At 35.8% G+C, this 16,349-nt stretch overlaps 2 protein-coding genes across 3 annotated transcripts in view; one reads left to right on the top strand and one right to left on the bottom strand.

Moving 5' to 3' along the window:
• The window catches only part of LOC103624617 (protein FRA10AC1), a 20,455-nt gene extending 8,097 nt beyond the window's left edge, over window positions 1-12,358 (top strand). For both annotated transcript variants that reach the window (XM_017726051.1, XM_017726049.1), the window contains exons 6-14: window positions 803-886; window positions 1,371-1,455; window positions 4,599-4,644; window positions 7,339-7,452; window positions 8,444-8,486; window positions 8,932-9,056; window positions 9,657-9,680; window positions 10,960-11,044; window positions 11,483-12,358. In XM_017726051.1, coding sequence (XP_017581540.1) covers window positions 803-886; window positions 1,371-1,455; window positions 4,599-4,644; window positions 7,339-7,452; window positions 8,444-8,486; window positions 8,932-9,056; window positions 9,657-9,680; window positions 10,960-11,044; window positions 11,483-11,525 — 649 coding nt within the window. In that variant the 3' untranslated portion in view covers window positions 11,526-12,358. The remainder of the gene's footprint in view (window positions 1-802; window positions 887-1,370; window positions 1,456-4,598; window positions 4,645-7,338; window positions 7,453-8,443; window positions 8,487-8,931; window positions 9,057-9,656; window positions 9,681-10,959; window positions 11,045-11,482) is intronic.
• Window positions 12,359-13,060: 702 nt separating this feature from the next.
• Window positions 13,061-16,349, bottom strand: part of PDE6C (phosphodiesterase 6C) — a 28,459-nt gene continuing 25,170 nt past the window's right edge. The window contains exon 23 of the mRNA XM_008643914.2: window positions 13,061-14,654. Within this exon, the coding sequence (XP_008642136.2) occupies window positions 14,596-14,654 (59 nt within the window). The 3' untranslated portion in view covers window positions 13,061-14,595. The remainder of the gene's footprint in view (window positions 14,655-16,349) is intronic.

The raw sequence follows: 16,349 nt of genomic DNA on the forward strand, positions 1-16,349 counted from the left end.
GGGGTCCCGGCGTTGTTTCCAGCAGGAAGAAAGAACGGCCAAAAAGAAAGAAGCAGCAGCTCCTTTCTCTGCAGCTTCTCTCTCCGGACGCTCCGAGCGAACTGACCCCACACCCAGGTGTAGACAAAAGAGTAGCCAGGCCCGCCCCACTTCCCTTTTTGTCTTTCTTAAGTACAGCTATTTGTCTCCTAGTAACATGCATATGGGAGAAAATTCCTTTAACAGGAAAAAAAACCTAAGACTAAACTAAAACCCCAACACTACAGTAATTGGAAATACCCAAACACAAAATTGCCTCGTTTCATTTTGTTTCCATATTTTTAGAGAAGAGCTTACCATGAGCTGAATTATTCTTGTTTTGTTATATAAAAGGAAAGATGACAGGTGATCATTAATGGAGGGTACATTGAGAAATATCTGTCAGTACCTTCAAAATAACAGTCTGAAATACCTCTGAAATGTGCAGAATTGCCATCCATTGTCCAGAATAATGATAACTTCTTTAGAGCTATCTATAACTGCCTTTTAACATCACTGTCTTCAACAAAGAGTATAAAAAGTGTTTTCAGACAGGGTCAAGTCATCCACAATTTCAGTGGCTGTTTTCCACCATGAGTTTTTTTATTTGTGAACAGGTATGCCAGGGAATACATTTTTGATAGTTTTATTTCATAGCTATGTATTCCTTTATGCTGTGAGGTAGAGATCAGAACTGTAAAATATTGATGCTTACCAAATGATTATTTGATGGATTTTCATTTTAATGTTATATTGTACTTAAAAAAGGTGTGTCCTTTTATAGAGCAAATGACAAGACGGATCTTGATGTTATTAGAGAAAACCATAGATTCCTGTGGAATGAAGAAGATGAAGCAGACATGAATTGGTACCTGAAACTATTATAGGATATGTTATTTTTAGATCACTTGTACTAAATTTGTTATTTCCCCTACTAATTAAGAATTACTGTGCATACTTAGTGATCATTCTTCGATCTTTGATGCATTAGAAAATGAAAGACCATTAGATCTTTCATATTGTTGTATTGCTCAAATGCCAACATGAATTGATGACAGAAAGAACTAATAAATAATAGTGATTCTCTGAGATCCAAACGACTGTTCAAAAACTCTGAAGAAAGCAGAGTTTGAAAAAATACTGTTTAGTATGTACTGTGGATTTATTTTATTTTTCCAGTTTTATGGGAATTACTCCTTAATTTAATGAGCGTGTATCTGTTGTATTTCTAGGTCTACAACTTATGTTCTTTTGATGAAACAACTTGTCTTTGTCTTGCTAATGTCATTACAATATAAAGTGAAATGTGTTGTCTTCTGCATTTAATAAAAAATAATACTTTTTTGTTTTAGGGAGAAGAGGCTTGCAAAGAAGTATTATGATAAATTGTACAAAGAATACTGTATAGCAGATCTCAGCAGATACAAAGAGAATAAGGTATCTTTCATTAGTGTAAATAATCTTGGGTTTTGAAGTATACCCTTTTTAAAAATTGCCTTATGATTGTGGATATGTTGTAAAACCAGAATGTTAGTACCCCTCCCATAGAAAGGGAGTTGTGAGAATTTGTCGAGTCACTTAATAAGCAGCAGCAGTTTGAATCCAAGCATTGTTACTGCCTCAAAAATGTGCTTCTGTGGGAATAGGAACATTTCTGTCAGATGATGTTTTATGAAGAGGTACATTGTGTGTGAAAGGCAGAAAGTGCAAAGGGGTTAAAGAAAGAAGGCTAGAGAGGTTGCTCGGAGAGGCGCAGTAGATGAGGCTTAAAAACCCATGGAATGTTACTGTTAAAAAAAAGTCTAAAAGAGTTTTGTACTTGAATGCTGGCAGAAACAATTTTGGAAAAGTCTATTCTAAAACAGCATCTTTTGCTAGTTGTTCTTTTCTGTTTGTGGAAGCAGGATTTGTATGTGCCTTGTAAATAAATAGAATTTCTTAAGAGAAACAGCCCAATTCCAGCACCAGGTTTTCTTCTTAAACGGAACAGCCTTTTTTTTTTCTGAGTTTTTGGCTGACTAACTTCTTAGTGAAAGAATACACACTAATCTTCTATTGTGATTTTCCAAAGACTGGTGCTGAACTCAGATGCATCTTGGTGTTCTTAGCACATAGTAACCCAGCCTATATGGTTCTTTTAGACTATTTATGGTATTGAAAATTACATTCACTGGTAAATATTTGCAAGGACTGGGCTTAGCTCTATTAGGAAGAAAATATGGCAGTCATCTAAAGACAATTGGGACAGTAAAATGCAAAAATTTAATTAAAATTAACAAAAACTAAAATGCTGAAGATGCCTTCCCTCCTTTTTTTGAGTAAATTTGATTTTATTCTTCTGTAGCTATTTCATATCCCCCCAGCTGATTTCCCTCGATCATGCTTACAGATTTTGTTTCTCTCACTACTGTGCCAAGTTTCCATATGTTTGCTGTCTTTTGTGGGAAACTGTTTTGCCCCAGATTCTTTTTTTTTTTTTCTTTTTGTGTTGTGTTGTGTGAACAGTATTTCCCTGTCAGACTTCAAGTGTGTCTGTCCTAACTTTGAGGTCACTCTCAGTTCCCATTTATGCTCCTAAGTTATTACCTATATTTTTGGAATGGCCATGTCAGCATAACTGCTGTGTCATGCAATTTGTAAAATATTTATGCTTTCTTTCCTCAAATACGTTCTGATCATATGAAAGTCCTTTTTTAGATATTCTTAGAAAAACAGAAAAAAAATGAGATTTTTCTCAATGACTGATTTATCCATGCCTATGTTTGGTACAGAAGGATTTCAAAGCAGGCTTTTTTCTTCAAAGTCTTAAATAAGCTGCTCATCCCGTTCGTACTGATGGAATACAGTCTGTGCTTTCAGATTTTTCCTGCCTTAATTTTTTTCTGAATTTCCAGAAACTGGAAGTTGGATATCTTTAGCCCCCCTGCCTTCTGTTTTGCAGTGCTGGTGCTATGAGAGGTGCAGGGTAGATAATAAGCTTCTCAGCTAGTCAGCCTTTTGCATGATAGTTGTTGATGCTTTACATGTTGATGCTTCATCTTGATATAAGAAAGAAATTTTTTATAGTGAGAACATTTGGTTGCTGGAACAACCTCCCCAGTGGCACAGTGGAATCCCCATTGCTGGAGGTTTTTCAGATGCAGTTGCCCAGGGTGATAGATAATCTCATCTGGGCTCCCTTCCCCATGGAAGGTTGAACCTGGTAGTCTGTTGAGGTGCCTTCCAACCTGGGCTGTTCTTTGACTCTGTGATTCTATAGTGTGCTAGTTGCTGTCAAAGCGAAGTTGGAGGTCAGTTTTCTGTGATGTTTTAAATATATATATTGCACAGATTGAGACTTGCACGTATGTGCTCATCTGTCTTTTCACAGCTGTAAATGTTCCGCTCCTAGCCACAATCTTCTAGTCAGGTAATTTTTCTAAAGATCTCTGCATAGAGATTGCAGCTCAGATCTCTTTAGTTCTGAAGTAAACCATTGTTTTGTGAAGGACTGGATAAATGGTAAGGGGCAGTTTCATGGGAGAGTCTATTTTGAGAATCCGAAAAATAAGCAGAACCACCTTCTCAAAGACTGAAGCTCAGGAGAAGACAGTAAAAAGCCCCAAGACAAACAAACCCGAAAGGCCACAGCCACATTCCAGTTGCTGGTCCAGACTGTTTTACTCACTCACACACATGGCTGTGCAGGCACACACATGCACACACACACACACACACACGGCTGGGACTCCCCTGCTCTCATCCCTAGAGATTCACAGGTGCTCTCACATCCAGAGCTGGAGACCTACTCATCCTCCTTGTTCTGTGGCCACTTCACCTACCACCAGTCTGGCTTGGTCTTCACTGGTGTTTCCTTTAATCAGAAATGCCAGTGTGAACCTCTGGTGTGACACTACTAAGAGACAGTGGAAGAGTGTTCTGACAGCTCTTGCTTGTGATGGGTCTGTTATTCCTTACATTTTCCCTAGAGAAGAATTTTCTAGGTCAAGGTTCTCTTTAAACCTTCAGTGCATCTTGTCTGCAAACTTTGAGGCTGATAAATGACTGTATTGTCAGATAGTTCAGTTCTAATGTCAGCTTTGCAGTGCAGCACAGGAGGGTGTTCTGCATTTAAGTTTTATTTGGTATGCACTGGATTGGAAAAGTTCCCTTTGTTGTCTTATTTTCCTAGAGAAATATTTTGTAGCTTAACAGATTGGAAGTGTCTCCTATTTGCTAAGAAATGAAATCTGTTTGACACCTGGTCAATAAATAAAATAAATTCTATTCTTTTGGTTTTATTTCCAGATTTCTAGGCCAACTTGTCTTCCACTTGGAAATGTTAATATGTTTGCTTCTGTAATTGTTTTTCAGCATGGAGGACTTTCTGTAAAAATAAAAATATTCCAAGTATTTTTATAAATAAAATACCACTCTGGTGAGCAGAGGCAAAGAGACATTTTTAATTAAAAGAGAAAAAATTAAATTTTCTTGACCAGAATTAAATGCATGAACCATGTGCAGGACATCAATCAACTGAAATTACTCTTTACATTGCTTAATATGTTGACTATTCACAACTCAATTTTGGTTCTTAACAGTTTGGATTTAGATGGCGACATGAGAAAGAAGTAATTTCAGGAAAAGGTAATGCTGTCTTTCATTTTATATTACATTTCTTCCTGATGCTTCTCTTGCTTTTTGAAATAATTTTGTGTGATAATATTTGACAGTACTGGTAAGTTTATCAGTCCAGGTGAGTTTATCAGGTAAGTTTATAATGTACAATAAATTGACTTGTCTTCCAGCTTTGCTGTTTTATGCCACATAGGTTTAGACTGCACACTCATCTGCACATATTAAAATTAAAGGAGCATATAGTTTATTTTCACAAGGTCAGTTTTGTAATGAACACCACCATAATGCATTTGGTGTAGATGTAGAATTTAATGGATGGGCTTTTTAGATGCTTTTTCTCCAGTAGTTTTGCTACCTCATTAGCCTTTGATACCTGTAATTGAAATCTCTCAGTAGTCCTCCTCAGGAAATAATTTATTGATTAACAGTTTCTACAGTGCTGTTGTGGAAAACGTTAACTTTTAAATTAAAGTTTCTTGTGTGGTACCTATTTTAGGCTAAATTGGTTTTGAAAGCTTCAGTAGGAATGGTTATCATGTCTCCCAATCCTGTCTCTAAATCAGTAGCTTAATTCTGGGTGTGAAGTCTTACCAGTGTGTTACTGGGACTTTGCACAGTGGTCCTTGTTCCATGGCTGAGGTGCTTGGGCTTCTTCAACTTGCTGAAAAAGCAAGAAAAGGAGGTGAATGAGGTATTGCTGTTCCTGGGGGTGGATCCCCATATACATGTGGTTTTCAGAAGTCACATGCCAGGAAATTGCATGGAGTTGTACTGTTGATCAATATCACTCGGTTACAGTTTAATAAACAGCTGTGTTCTGTAAACACCTCTATTGTAATATATTTCAAAAAGTTAGAAATGCATTTATGATCTTTAAAAAATTAAGTATTTCACAGCAGAAAGTGTGAACATTAATGGTGGGGTTTTTTAAACTGTAAAGATTAAGCCTCTAAAGGTAGTTGTAGTCATGTGTTGCATTCAGCACTACAGATTATATTAATGGATAGTTACATTTGATACAATTACATGCTTTATTGAATACTTTAACAAGATAATTAAAGTAAACGAGAAGTAAATTATTTTTATGTCTTCGTGAGGAAAAAAATTTATAGCTTTGTAAAATGTGGTATTCCATATTTTAAAATGTGGGAGAAAGTGCAGAATTACATATTTCAAGCTTTTTAATGGAATCCTAATGAAAAGTGAGCAATTGGAGTAGAAGAGTGGATAAATCCTCTCTTTCACCACTGGGGGGTGCGAGAACCCAGCCCTCTCGGGGGTGTCGGACGCACTCTCAGAGTGTGGTTCCAAACCTTTAAAAAAAGCTGTGGGTCTTTTATGCTATTTTAAAATATAAATCAGCCATATAAATTGCTTTAATGAAATGTAATAACACATCGATTCCTACCTGTCTGATAATTAGCATTAGCATTGTATGTACTTATTGTATGTGCTGATGGAGCTGTGTCTGTATAGTGGCGATGAGTACCGCTGCCGGCGCGCTGTGCTAACGTTTGGGGGTGGTAACAAGGGGACGCAGGAATGGAGTACTCACGTTTGATGGCTTTGCATTTGATGGCTGTCTTTGCCTGGTCATGAAGAAGAAGAGCTAGGATAAGTGAAAGAAGAGGTGTCACTTGTATTACTAATTGTGAATGCCAAATTATTTAATTGGCTTCTTTTCTTTCCACTCTTTGCCATAAGTGTTTTGAAAGGTCATATAGCAGATTGCTGTGACACAGGGTACTGATAGGCATACCTTACATGTGTATTAATACCTTAATGTGTATTAATTTGAAACCTGCTTTTTAATGAGAGTTTTGGGGGTTTTTTTACTTCAAATGTTTGCATTCCAAGTGGTGTTTCATTACAGAACTGAAGTATCTGAGGACACTGCCAATCCATTAGTTAGCCGCTTAGGCAGAATCTTCTGAGGTTAATCGTTCACCAACAGTCCTGCTTGTGAGCCTATTAATACACATCCTTTCTGCCTGCTCTGCATACAAATCAGTCTTCTGCAAAGGGAATACATGTATCTTTATTACTCCGATATTGGGACTTCAGTGGTGTAAACAAAATTGATTATGTGCAAATTTGTTTTAAAATCAGTGTTGCTTTTCACATAATGAACCAAAGGAAGATTTTCAAGCTGATGTAGCATTTCTGACAAAGTTGGATTTCCTTTTCTTAAAACGAAGGTATTTATGGATAGTTACTAGAATACAAATTGTATCAGGTACACTAGTTATGTAAAAACATGTAGGCATCTTCATATTGTATGAACATGATACTTTGAATGGTTTGATGTCGTTAAAGATACATGTCTGAATCACAACTTCTGATCCATCCTCTGCTAAGTAAGTAATTTAGGGTATATAGGATGTATCCTAGTGACACTCATTTTTTCTGAGTTCACTATTAGGCTCATTATTTCATAATGTACACACCTTCATCCATACATTTCAAAACACAGTTATGTTTTTTTCTTTGCAAATAGGCAATATTGGACAAGTATGATTGATTGCTTTGTTGTTCCCTGTTATTGTTTCCTTAATCTAGATGTTATTTTTAGATTTGTGGGGTTTTTTTATTTGAAAGAAACGGAGAACAAAAAGCAAAAACTGAGCAGAACCGGAAATAACAACCCCAAATCTATTAATGTTAATCATTGAACCACGGTTTGCTGGTTTTGACTCTTTACAGGTCAGTTTTCCTGTGGAAATAAACACTGTGATGAGGAAGAAGGCCTGAAGAGCTGGGAGGTGAATTTTGGTTATGTTGAACATGGCGAAAAGAGGAATGCACTTGTGAAATTGAGTAAGTCAGCCCTTCAAGGATTTGTACACTTGAGAGAAGACAAGTATCTTGTACTTTGAATGCTATTGAGTGAGACCCAATGATAATAATATGAATTCATGGCAAATGCTGAATAGGAGATCATTTTGTTAATCATAGATGGTCGTATGATGCTCTTGATTTAGGGAGAACAGCTGTTATCATTATATATGACTATGTTGTTACAGGTTGAGCACTTGATTCTGTATAATTGGCATGTCATAAAATTAGAATAATTGGCTGTAAGCTGTTTCATATAGAAGCATTTCTAGTTTTAATGGACAATAATGCATTGCAAGGAGAATTTCGGCAGTCATTGCTCGTTCAGTTTCTTGGCTTAGAAGTCCTTAGGGCTTTGGACCAGACAACTTCTTGCATACTTTTAGCTCTATTGATTTTATTTCAAATATTTGTGTTTTCTTACAAAAGTTCACTCTTTAAATAATTTTCTTTTCAATTCTTACATCTCGACTGGGATTCTCTAATTCAGTATTGTGTACATTATGATATGTTCATCAGATTTTAAACTCAGCACAGTTTATACAGTTACTTTGTGTAAAATGAGTGAATAGTGGGGGTTTTTTTCCTTTTGTGCACAGGACAATCCATGTGGGAACACTTGGTCTCTGACAAAGCTCTAAGAGACTTACGGGTCTTCAGTATAATTGCAGGACAATTTGATCTGTCCACAAGGATCCATAAATGGGATGCCTGTACATGATAAGCACTGATACTTCTTTAATGAAGAGTTGCCAGTGCTAAACTTGTGATCTTCCTTCACATTTAGTATAAAGTCTGGGATTGTACTGAAGACTTTCATCATGTATTTTTTCAATCCTGGCTGCAATTACATTGTAACTAGTGTTTTGAAGGAAAAGCTACTGATATTGAAAGATCTAGGTCTAGTTTTGTAGTTTTGTTAATTATGTTTATCAAATTCTTGGCTGCAGCATTCTCTTTTTCTCTATTTCAGGACTATGTCCAGAATGTTCCCGCAAACTAAACTTCCATCACCGGTAATGAAATATTTTGAAAATAATGGGGACTGAATTATTGATAAGTTGCAATTATGATGAACAGCACCTTGGGGCAAAACTTCAGTGAGATGATTATGAACTTCATTTATCCTGAAATAGCATAAATATTCTGGGGTTCTTATAAAGCCACTGTTAAGGGTTAAGATACTGTGGTAATGACAGCACAGAACCCCTCAGACTGGAAGAATTCCATCCCTACCACCACAGAAGTTTCATTTGCTTAACTTCAGCCTGGTGATTGATTATTTTTCTTATCTTGTGTTTCTATAGCACTTTTCTTTTTAACTGAATCATTTTTTTTCAGTTTAACTACTGGTATATGTCTGAAAAAATGACAACTGTTTGACTGAATTAAATACTTCAGATTTACTGTTGCATTAGAAGTACATATAATAGAGAAGGTGTACATTCATCTCTTTTAAAGGAGGAAAGAAGTCAAAACACGCAAGAAAAGAGGCACAGCTGTACAGAGCTCTGAAGAGCCAAAAAGTAAGAAGACAAAATTATCTCGTTCAGCAAAAAAGAAGTCCAAGAAAAAGACCCATAAAGGTAAATTGAAACTTTAAAACTTCAATTATTAAAATACTCAGGTCAGTTGAACCTTAGTTTTGCTATAGCTGCATAGATGTAGACATATAATTATGTATAAATATAGATAAATACATTTAGTTATACATACAGTTATGTAACTTCCTGGACTGTAACACAGGTAGTCAGAAACGTAAATTTCCTAGGTAAAATTTCCTAGATGCAGAAAAAAGATAAATTTCTTATCTTTAACAGAGAAGGACAGCCTTTTGAAAAGTATGCACTGCAAGGGAAGTTTGTCCAAGCATTGGATTTTGCATGCTAGAAAGGGTTGTGAAGTATTTCATTCCATGAGGCTTTTGGGTTGAAAGCATTTTGAAAATGTTAGATAACCTTTTTACACCACAGATCTTGGGTTGACATAATTAGGCTCAAACTGATGACCTGTGCACTCATGCAAAAAAAATCCTTTTATTTCAGTGTTTGCTTGCTCTCTTTGAATGTGGTGTGTGCACGTGTTTAGAGTAATATATTGTGATAAAAATATCTTTGTATACAATTTAAGATAACGGATAAAACCAAGAGAAGCTGACTGGTTTTTTTTTCTATTTTTCTTTACAGATCAGGTTTCTTCAGATGATTCAGGTAATTCTGATAAAGGTTAAGAATATCCTTTATGTTTTTGTAATAAGGTGTATAATTTCATAGGCAGTTGTCATTGATCTTCGTTTTATTAGCTGTTTTAATATTTTATAAGATAAGAATGCTGTCTGAAACAGAAATAGGAAGGTTTGAATGAATTACTTACATATATTGGAGAACAAGTGTAGGGAAAAAAATTCAAGAAGGAAATAGTTTAATCAAAAAATAAAAATGTGGGCAGATAACAGAATGGAAATAATCAAAAGAATGAGAGGTCAGGCTGTTCTAAAAAAGAGTAGAGGGTGTAAAAATAGGTACATTGTTAATAATTTCATGCTGTGTAGTCTATACTGTGTAAAGATAGTACTTTTCTGATACAAAAACTGCTACATTTTCCTTCAGGGAATTATACTGATGTGTACTCTGCTCAAAAAAAAAAAAATTAAATAAATCCTAGGCTTTAATTAATGTCTTTTCCAGCTACCACCTGTAGTACCTCAGAGACCTACTTGTTGCAGGTGGATGCATTCAGTGACTCCTTGGACATTGGTTGTTTCTGTATCTCAGTGATTGCAGTCTCCAGTTTCTTTTTTGGTGAAACAGGCCCCATGTCCTGGTCATGCCAGTTCTTGCTGCAGACTGTCTAGAAGTGATTGACTGTTTTCACTGATTTCTCTACTCTACTCTACTTTTTTAAGAATGTTCTCACCCCCTAGGCTTTCCCAGTTAGATACAGGAAGACCTGAAGCAGTTTTCTAATGACTTGGACCATGCACAAAGTCTTTGTTTTATCAGGAAACTTACTGGAAGATTGAGAGGGGGTGGTTTCTGATATGAGTTGTCACCCCGTGTACTAATTTGAAAGAGTTACGCAGCAATCCATATTTTCTTACACTTTCACTGATAAGTCACCATTGATAAGAACTATCATTTCAGTAAGGTAATTGATTACTATCATAAATGGAAAATGAATTGTAATTTTGAGTTTGTGGTTATTTAATTTTAAGAAAAAAAATTCTATGTTGCTGTTGTGTCAAGATCAGTGTTTTGATGATTGTTGTTACTGTTTAACCAAAACATTAGTTCGTGATACCTAAGAATCTTTTTGATGCTACATTGATTAACATTGCAAAACATTTTCATTTTCACTTTATGCAAAGTTAAGTGTTCTGTTTATTCTCATGGTTGCTATTAAACATTGCTTCTAGCAATATACCATCTAATTAAAAAAAGATAAAATAATTTAAAATTTATTTCATAAGCATTTTAAATTTTTCAACAGATTCTGATAACAGCAATGCAGAAGATGGTCCTTCAGAAGCTGACTTTTGGAAAGGTCCTCTACGAGAGGCAGATGAAAAATCACGGTTAGTTTGAAATAGTGGACGTGCAGCTTCTGAAACGTATGGTGTCCATTGAGAACTGCAAAGGCAGAGATGTCCCAAATGTTTCAATTATTCAGACATAAAAGGTTATGTCAAATCTCTTTCTGTGTAGTGAACTTAAAATTGTGTTTTTAAAGAGGAGACATACGCAGCTCTTGAGGAAAACCTTTGTTAAGCCACTATCATACCACTGCTGCCTTACCCCCTACTATACCATTAATTATCTTAGCAGCAGGTCCCAAGAGTCAGCTCACACAGGGAAAGGTGAAGGGTATTGGAAAGTAGGGAGTAAGTCAAAATTATCTATATCTTCTGCAATTCTAATCAGAAGTTTGCTAAAGCTTTTTCATACAAAGATTATCTCCTAGGTACAAATCCAAAGCAGAACTGTCTGACTTTTATATTTTATTCTTGTTACAGGGAAGAGGAGTTTGATGAGTATTTTCAAGACTTATTTCTCTAAAACTTGCAGTTGATGTAGGCTGATTTTCTTCATGAGTTGTCAAGATGGAAGTCTGGAAATCCAGTCATAATCTTCCAGAGACTGCGCTCTGCCTGCATACCTTTCCTACAGTCACTCTTATGGACCATTTGGGTAGATTGTCTTTGTACAAGGCTTCAAATCTGAAAACTTCCTGTTTCTTGTAGTAGGCTGCATACTCTTGAAACAAGAGAAGTAACTTTTTAAGTTCTGTGCAAAAGATATATGGCACCCAAACTTAAACAAGAATATAGTTTCTTGACATTACAGCATGGAAGTTCACTGCTTTTATTTTATCTCAAACTTCAGTTATTGCCACATTTTTGTAAAGGAACATTTTGTAAGATTCTGTGAGTAGTTTAAAGCCATACACTTTAATATATTTATCCTTTAAATTTATTAAAGAGGAATAAATAGCCTTAAATTTATTGGTCATGTTGACTTCAATACTTGGGTATTAGTCGCTGTAAGTATTTTCAGATTCTATTGGAGAAGTTCAGATTTTGTCAAATACGTGTTCTACTTGAATTAAGTAAACCATATCTGAAATGTCTCTCCTACTCCTTTAAAAAGTTCAGTTTATTGTGACTTTCTTTTAAATTTTAGTTGTAATGCGATGTGTCTTGAAATTCCACTTCAACAAACTTGGTTGGTTGGTGAAATATTCGATGTAAAAAATAATGTGTGGCTTTCTACTAGAGATGCACGTGACTTTAATGTTATCTGTGGCTTCTCCTTTCCGTTGATTGAATGTTAATCCTTCTTTCATGTGTAATCCTAAATATACAAATAAAGCATGTATATTGCTTGAGAAACTTTCTGGATTCATTTTGTTCTTCAAGTTGCCACACATCTTTAAACATTCATTCAGTCATGTTTCCAAAGAAACAGTCTGCACATTAATAGGTAGCATGCCTATATTTTTTCTGCCTGGTGAAAATTACTTTGGATACAAAGGTCAGACTTTTTAAATTAAGTTTTCATGTTAATCTGAGGAAAGTTAATGTTGTATAAAATGTATTTTTGATAAGTACTTCTCACTGTAGATATATTTATAGAAAGTATTTCTAGTAAGTATTTGATGTGGACAATGTAACAGCAAAGATGGTTTTAGCGTACTTATGAACATCTTACATGCACTTATATGAATGTTGAGAACTCTATTTACAAGTATTACTTAACATAATTACATTTTAAACAGTTTGTACTTACATAACAGATGACCGTTCAAGGACATATTTAGGGCGTCCTTGAGTAAGAAATAAACGTATCCTTGCATGAAGGCTTCTTTAGGTAAGAAGGTGGATTTAAAAGTTAATTCTCTGTCATCTTGCAAGCTTGGCTGAGAGTCAAATCCAATCTGCAGCAATCTGCTTAAACGTGTGCAACTTGCCCAAAGGGGCTTTTGTTGACTGCGTTGCTATATTTGTTGCTTCAAGTATCGTATATTAAGTATGTGTTCTGAGTAACTAGCTTCTCTTCGGGTCTTTAAAATACAGTTATAAAAAGTTAGACTATACATATTAAATACATAATTTAATACAGTTTGAATAAAATTACATTGTAAAACAACCTTGAAATAGTTTTCTTTAGTAGCAGCTTTTAATACAGACAGTAACATGATAACCAGTTTTATGTCATAACTTTGCATAAAATATTTGACACATTTATAAGTCAGAATGTTGTGTTTGGAGTTTTTTTGTGGATTCCTCTAATTTTGAGTGATAAATGTACACAATACCTGTTCATTCATGCTAAGACCATTCTTAGAAAGGTTTATGTAGAGCAAATTTCTCATTCTCCCTTCCGTGTGGATGCGGAAGGTCCTCCAGAGGAAAAAAGTGTGAGTCTGCTTTGTTTAAGGGGGAGGGAAAGTGGCAGGATTGAATTTGCATGTTGGATTTCTCTATTGCGGGAGTTGCATTTGACATCCATCTCATTAGACTTGAAACTGGTTCCAGTGAATACTCAGATCTGTGCCTAACATACTGGCCATTTGCCTTCCTCCATCCGCGGGAGGAGCTGGCTGCCCGAGTGGAAGGTATGGAGTGGACTCATTCCAAAGGTTTAGGGAGGGAGATCAATGTTCATGAAGAGCTAATTTGTGTGCAGTCTGTCTTCTTGGTTGTAGAAAGACAGATAATGGGACTATTGATGTGCTTTACTTCCGCTTTCCTCTCCCTCAGAAGATTAAGTTGGTGTCAGTTAATTGGTTTTCAAATACTTTAATTTATTGCATTTTGCAAGAGATGTGTTGGGAGTACATGAGCCTTTTAAAATGCCCTTGAATGCGGATCCTGCTGTAGATACACTGGTGTAGGTATCTGAGTAAACTCTTACTCGTGTGTAAAGTATGATGCTTGTGATCTGCTATTTTAGAGTTTTACAATAAAAGCTGGTCAGTTTAGGAACTGTGGGAGAGCCATTTGCATATGATCAAAAGGCTGCGATGGCTACAATGTACAGATTTATCATTGGTAATTTTGGAAAAAATACAGTGTACCATGGGCCTGCTTTTTATAGACAAGAGTGAGGGAATTGTGTTGTGCATTCCTAAAGTGAAAGAGATGTTTTACTCCAGAACTTTATATAATATTGAGGATGAAGGAAAATGACAGAATTACAGATTAAGGAAATACACATAATATATAAATCTAAATATCCAAGTTACGAATATCGCAATTTTTAGTTTGAGTTGTACATACTAGATTTCATTCAGTAATTTCATATAAGATCTGTCAAAATTATTTATTTTTTTCTGGACAGTGTGTAGAAGTTACATATTTTAATAAAAATACTGTATATAAATTGAGTGACATGAAAAAATACCTAGAGCACACAGTTAACTCATTTTGCACCATTGTTTTTTCCAGTTTTTAATTGTAACCATTTTTTTAATCCATTAAAAATTATTTCCAACAAATGGCAAGTGTTTAAGAGGATTAAGAGATTGATCTATACTATTCTATGCAAAGCAGAAATCCACTGGGGCTCATTGAAGTTCTTTCTAGATGTCTTTTCTTGTAGCAGGAACAGTGTCTGAGACAAAGAATTACAAAACTACACATGTTTTGGATTTTCCTTCCTCTCCACCACCTCCAGCAGCACCTTCTGTTAAAAAACAAGGAAGGAAAGTAAAATGAGTACTTTCTGTTAATTTTAGCTGCTCTAATTCCTTGCTATAGATGTGCTGCTTTTATTTTATGCATATTGTGTGTGTTTGGTCTTCTGAAATTTCACTGCTTGTCTGGGATATTGGAATAAGAAACAATGACATGTTATATATACCTATGTGTACATAGTGTAGGAGTTGATACCAGCATTTCTCAAGGGACCAAACACACACTGAACCACTCTTACTGGAAAGTTTCAGTATTTAAATATATGATTCTGTCCCACACATACAAAACAGAGGTATGCAAGCCATGCAAAAGAAAGAAATTCCTGAAGCAATATAATCTGTGAATCTATTTTTGAAGCAGATGATACAAAAACTAATCTGACCTAATTGCATAAACCTTTTTCCAGCCCTGCATGAATCCCTTTGTAATTACCAATTAAGAGAGAGAGACACTTTTCATGTTTTTATTTATAACTACTGATTCTGTTACTCTCTCTCAAATGATTCCACAGATGTTCATTGGTCATGGTTAAGTTCTTTCAATGTAATAAATTGCGTTTCCAGATTCACTTAAGGTAAGATACCAATATTAGAATTAAAACTTACATTTGAAAGCTGTGGATCACCATGTTATAGGTCATTTTCGACCCTTTCCACCTGCATTGAAACATGTCACATAATCAGTGTCCTACCCTCTGTAATTTGTGGATATAATCAACACTATGTTACTAACTATGTATTTGATTTTCTCAGTTTAATACTGTACTTTGCTTTACTTCAGTTCTGAACTTTCCACTGTAGTGGTTCAGCAAACATGTTTCTTTTGTGTCTACTGAATGGCTAAGAATAGCTGTTACAGCAGGGATTCTGTAACACAATGTATCAAACCAGGAGGCCGTGGAAAAAAAATATATATGGACAGATTCTTGGTAGGTGTTTCAGAGAGATGTTTATTTCTCCCGGCGCACGGCCGGAGCTCTGCTGAGGAGCTCTCATAATCCCCGGACCGAGGGTCCTTGCCCACACAGGGGAGCACAAACCAACCAGTGGGGAATGAGGCTGACCAGGGCCAGGGAAACCCCCCTCAGGGCCCCTCTCCCAGGGCTACATGGCAGGGGGAAGGACCCCGACAAATAGCCAGGTCAGTGGCTATTCTAGAGAAACCACCATGGGTCAGCAGGTATCAAATCTTTGTTTGTATGAACTGGCTTAACAAACCTATGTATTTACATGGCCTTGATTTGACAGTGTCAGATCTGTTCTTCACAAATGTCCATGGCCTCATTCCAGTGTGTGTTTAAAAAGATGCAGAATAATTCCCTTTTGTTTTGTGTTGCCAGTTATGATACACAAAGGCCATATCCTTAGCTCCTGCAAATCAGTCTGTCCATGCTTGCCTGTGTAAGGTTTCCTATTTTCCTATAAGGAAAATGTATCTTAAGTCAATGACTTAAGTGATTCCAAAATACCAATGATGTAAGATGGTCCTAACTTCCAAGTGAGAGTAGAAATACCTGACTCTTCCTAAATTGATGATTTAATTTCTATTTAAGAAGCCTGTGCTTAGGAGCATTGGATCTGACTTTGGTAACTTTTTTTGGTAACATTCTTGGCTGAGAAGGCAAATGTATAAGGAGGTTTGAAGTTGAATGAGGAGGTCCCAGGTTTTGGTTTAGTTTGTTTGG

Source organism: Corvus brachyrhynchos, unplaced genomic scaffold (assembly GCF_000691975.1).
Source record: "Corvus brachyrhynchos isolate BGI_N302 unplaced genomic scaffold, ASM69197v1 scaffold61, whole genome shotgun sequence".
NCBI lineage: Eukaryota > Metazoa > Chordata > Aves > Passeriformes > Corvidae > Corvus > Corvus brachyrhynchos.